The sequence below is a fragment of the Erithacus rubecula genome (genome assembly GCF_903797595.1).
Source record: "Erithacus rubecula genome assembly, chromosome: 15".
Taxonomy (NCBI): domain Eukaryota; kingdom Metazoa; phylum Chordata; class Aves; order Passeriformes; family Muscicapidae; genus Erithacus; species Erithacus rubecula.
Genome location: NC_136667.1, coordinates 264,172 through 268,061, shown reverse-complemented (window position 1 = coordinate 268,061; position 3,890 = coordinate 264,172). Strand labels below are relative to the sequence as shown.

Sequence of the window (3,890 nt, the reverse complement as noted above, 5' to 3'; positions counted from 1 at the left end):
ATCTGGGCAGAATAAACACCACATCCTCATCCTGAAAAATACTGACCGACCCCATCAGACGAGAATACATTCACAAATGTAATGCTTGGAGAGAGAAGGAGAAAGAGAAGAGCAAAGAAAGAAGCAGCAGGAGAGCTAGAAAGGAAAGTTCAAGACATAACAGGACTTTGGCACGGTTTAAGACTGTAAGTTTAAACAATCACCACTAAGGCGAAGGAGAATTTTCATCCTCATGTCAACATCCCACCGAAAGAAAGAAAAAGCAAACAAATTAAGAAAAATAAAATAAGTGGGGAATTGGAGAATGAGAGACTCAGGCAAGGAGGGGGGGGAAATCAAAGAAACGACTGTGACTGAAAAAAAAAAAAAGACAACAAAAAAGAGAAATCTAATCCTGAGAAAAGGACATGGCTAGTCCAGCGTCTGGGCTTGCAAAAAATAAAAAATTAATAATTATAATATAATAATAGAAGACCCCCCTCCGGATCCTGGCAGTTAAGTAGGTGTAGCCCTATGCGGTCGTCGGTGTGGAAACTCCATTTCCGTGGGAGCGAGATGCAGTTGGCTTGGTTTGTCCTTTTTTTTCCCCTCGTTCCCAATGCATTTGGTCCAGTCTGTGGCCGGGCAGCAGCTGCCTTCACACATACCACTCGTTAAAATTGGGGGGCAGTCCAGGGTTGTGGCCGGGGTTACTCTGGAGGGCGGCCGGCGGCGTTTTAGTGGAGTCCTTAGTGCCGGCGGAGCCCACCGCAGGGGGGGTGGAGGACTCGTACCCCGAGCTGGCTGCAGGGGAAGAGTCCGAGCCCTGCGATTCGTGCACCTAAAACCGAGAGGCAGAGATGGGAGCGGGCCCGGGGCTGGGCTGCTCTCCGTGCCCGAGGTCACCGTGCGGCAGCGGCCGACCCCGGGCAGGCACGGCTCGGGCACAGCTCAGCCTGGCCGGCCCCGAGCCCCGAGCCCCGAGCCCGGACACTCGCGGCTGCAGGCACGGCTCAGGCCGGCCCGGCACGGCCCCGGGCAGGCACGGCTCGGGCACAGCTCAGCCCGGCCGGCCCCGAGCCCCGAGCCCCGAGCCCGGACACTCGCGGCTGCAGGCACGGCTCAGGCCGGCCCGGCACGGCCCCGGGCAGGCACGGCTCGGGCACAGCTCAGCCCGGCCGGCCCCGAGCCCCGAGCCCCGAGCACGCTGCCGCGGCCCCGGACACTCGCGGCTGCAGGCACTGGCCAAGCTGCGCTGCGCAACCTTCCCACTCCGAGCCGCGCTCCGCACACCGGGCAGCGCTCGCAGCAGCGGCACACAAACACAAACTACGCCATTTCCCCGGGCTGCGCTCCAGCCACAGCCTGGACACCGGGCACCGCTCGGGCCGAGCTGGGAGCACGGAGCTCAGCGCCGCCCTGCTCCGGGAAAATGAACCCTGAGCACACCAGCGACTGAGCATCACTGCCCAGGGAGAAAAGGGCTGGAGCACCGCGGTGATTTACCTTCATGTGTTTCCTAAGTGAGCTGGGGTGGGTGTAGGATTTGTCGCACACCTTGCAGATGTAGGGCTTGTCCGACGTGTGGACGTGCATGTGTTTCTTCCTGTCACTGCTGTTGGCGAAGCGCCGGTCGCAGCCCTCAAACTCGCACTTGAAGGGCTTCTCACCTGTGAAATTCAGAGAGGATGAAGGAGGGCCGTTCCCTACTCCATCCCCGCCCGACTCCTCCCAGGACAGCATCTGCCCTGCTCGCCCCACCTTAGGGGTCCACAAGCACCACAACAAATGAAGAAGGGCAAGACGGACAGCAGAATTTGTTACGTGCTGGATAAATTTGGATCACCCTTTCTCACTGTTAACTCACCTCCCGCCAGGCCCACGCTGGGCTCCAGCAGGGAAGGCGGCTGGGCGAGCTTGGGGAAGGAGAAGACCCGAGATAAATTCAGCGGCTCGGACAGCTTTACAAGACCTACTCGAGGATATAAGCCAAAGTACGTTGCTTCCAGCCTTCCCCTCTGTTCCCTCCACCCATGCAGAAGGGCTGAAGTAAAGTCGGGGCTGCAAATAAAAATACTTGACAAAAGTATCGCCGTTTTAATTAGAAGAGACGCCAATCAGGCCTAAAAATAAAAATAAAAAAAGGATCGGAAGTCACCGAAAAAGAGGTTTCATTAGCATTTCTATGGTTCCCTCCGCTCAGGAGGCCGAGAGCGGAGGCAACGCCGCGCACCTCGCGGCGGCCGGCCCGGCCCGCACGCCCCGAGCCCCGAGCCCCGCGTCCCGGTGCGGGAACACACCGACACGGGCCTCACCTGTGTGCGTCCGCTTGTGAATCTTGAGGTTCTCGGAGCGGGCAAAGATCTTGCCGCATCCCGGGAAGGGGCAGGGGAAGGGCTTTTCCCCTGTGTGGACCCGAATGTGGTTCACCAGTTTGTATTTCGCTTTGAAGGACTTGCCTTCCCGCGGACACTCGTCCCAGTAGCAGATGTGGTTGTTCTGCTCCGGTCCCCCGACGTGCTCCATGGTGACATGGGTCACCAGCTCGTGCATGGTGCTGAAAGTCCTGTCGCAGCTCTTCTTGGGCCGGCTGAGTTGGCTCTCGTCGAGCCACTTGCAGGACAATTCTTGCTTGATGGGCTGGCGCATGTACCGAAAGAAAGCGCCGGGGCCGTGGTGGTGGTGGTGATGGTGGTGGGCCGCCACGTTCATGCCCATATTCATATTCATGTGGTTGTAGTTGTGGAACTGGGCGCCGGCGTAAGGGTCCGTGCGGGGGCTGGAGACCGCCCGGTAGGGATCCGGCCGCCCGAAGAGGTCCCCGCGCAGCCCCAGGTGCATCTGCCCGTTGTCCACATGCCCGTTCGGGGACGTGTGGCTCGGGCTCTGCTCGTGCAGCCCCGGGAAGAGCAGGTAGCCCGGGGTGTCCGGGATGCCGCCGGGGCCGTGCAAGCCGCCGGGGGAGCCGCCGAAGAGCCCGTGCTGCGCCGTGCCGGAGGCGGCGTCCGCGATGCCGGAGCCGCGGTTGCGGAACAGAAAGTCGCGGGTGGAGTTGAAGGCGGCGGCCCCGCCGTAGGAGGGCACCTGGCCGGCGTGGTGGTGGTGATGATGGTGGTGGCCCAGGGCGCTGGCGTAGCCCGGCGCCTGCGGCGTGAACGCCGAGCTCTGCCCGGCGGCGAGGTCGTGCGGGGCCGCGTTCAGCTTGAAGGCGGCGGCGTGCGAGGAGTCTCCGAAGGGGCCCAGCCCCATGCCGCCGCCGCCGGCGTCGCGACCCGGCATCTCGTGGTGGCGCGGCGCCGCGAAGCCGCCCACCCCCAGCGCCGGGAACTGCGGCGCTCCGTCCAGCAGCATCGTCATGGGCGCGGGGCCGGCGGCAGCAGCCTGCCCGCCCCCCCTTCTCCCGCTCGCCCGCCCCCAAAAAAGTTCAAAACCACCCCAAAACGCACCCCCACCCCGCCCCCCGCTGCGGGCAGGCGCGGCCCCGGCCGCGGGTGGGCAGCGAGGCGAGCACCCCCCGGCCGACACCAAAAAACAAAAACAAAACAAAACAAAAAAAAACCCACAAAACCCAAACCAAGCGGCCCCAAAAGAGCCGCCCGCCCCCCGCGCCGGGCCGGGCAGGGCGGCGCAGCAGGGCGAGGAGGCGCAGCGCGGCCGCGCTCCCGCTCGGCGCCGTCGGGGCTCTGCCGTGCGCCCGTCCGCGCCTCGCACATAAACCGAGTCCGGGCCAGGCCGCGCCGCGCCAATGGGGAGCCGCGCGCCGCCGGTCACCTGACCCGCCGCGCGCCGCGCCATTGGCCGCGCCGCGCTTGATTGGCACGCGCCCCGCGCCGCCGCGGCCGCTGATTGGGCGCGCGCGCCCCGCAGGTAGCGCGGGGGGCCCGGGGGCGGCGGGAGCCCCGCGGAGCGGC

The 3,890-nt window shown here is 63.7% G+C and overlaps 1 protein-coding gene across 1 annotated transcript; it reads right to left on the bottom strand.

Moving 5' to 3' along the window:
• Positions 1-439: 439 nt before the first annotated feature.
• ZIC3 (Zic family member 3) lies at positions 440-3,336 on the bottom strand (the record flags this gene model as incomplete). Its single annotated transcript, XM_079319340.1, has 3 exons — positions 440-820; positions 1,486-1,649; positions 2,295-3,336. The coding sequence occupies 3 exons, from the start codon at positions 3,334-3,336 to the stop codon at positions 638-640; spliced, it is 1,389 nt and encodes a 462-aa protein (XP_079175466.1). The 3' UTR covers positions 440-637.
• Positions 3,337-3,890: the final 554 nt, after the last annotated feature.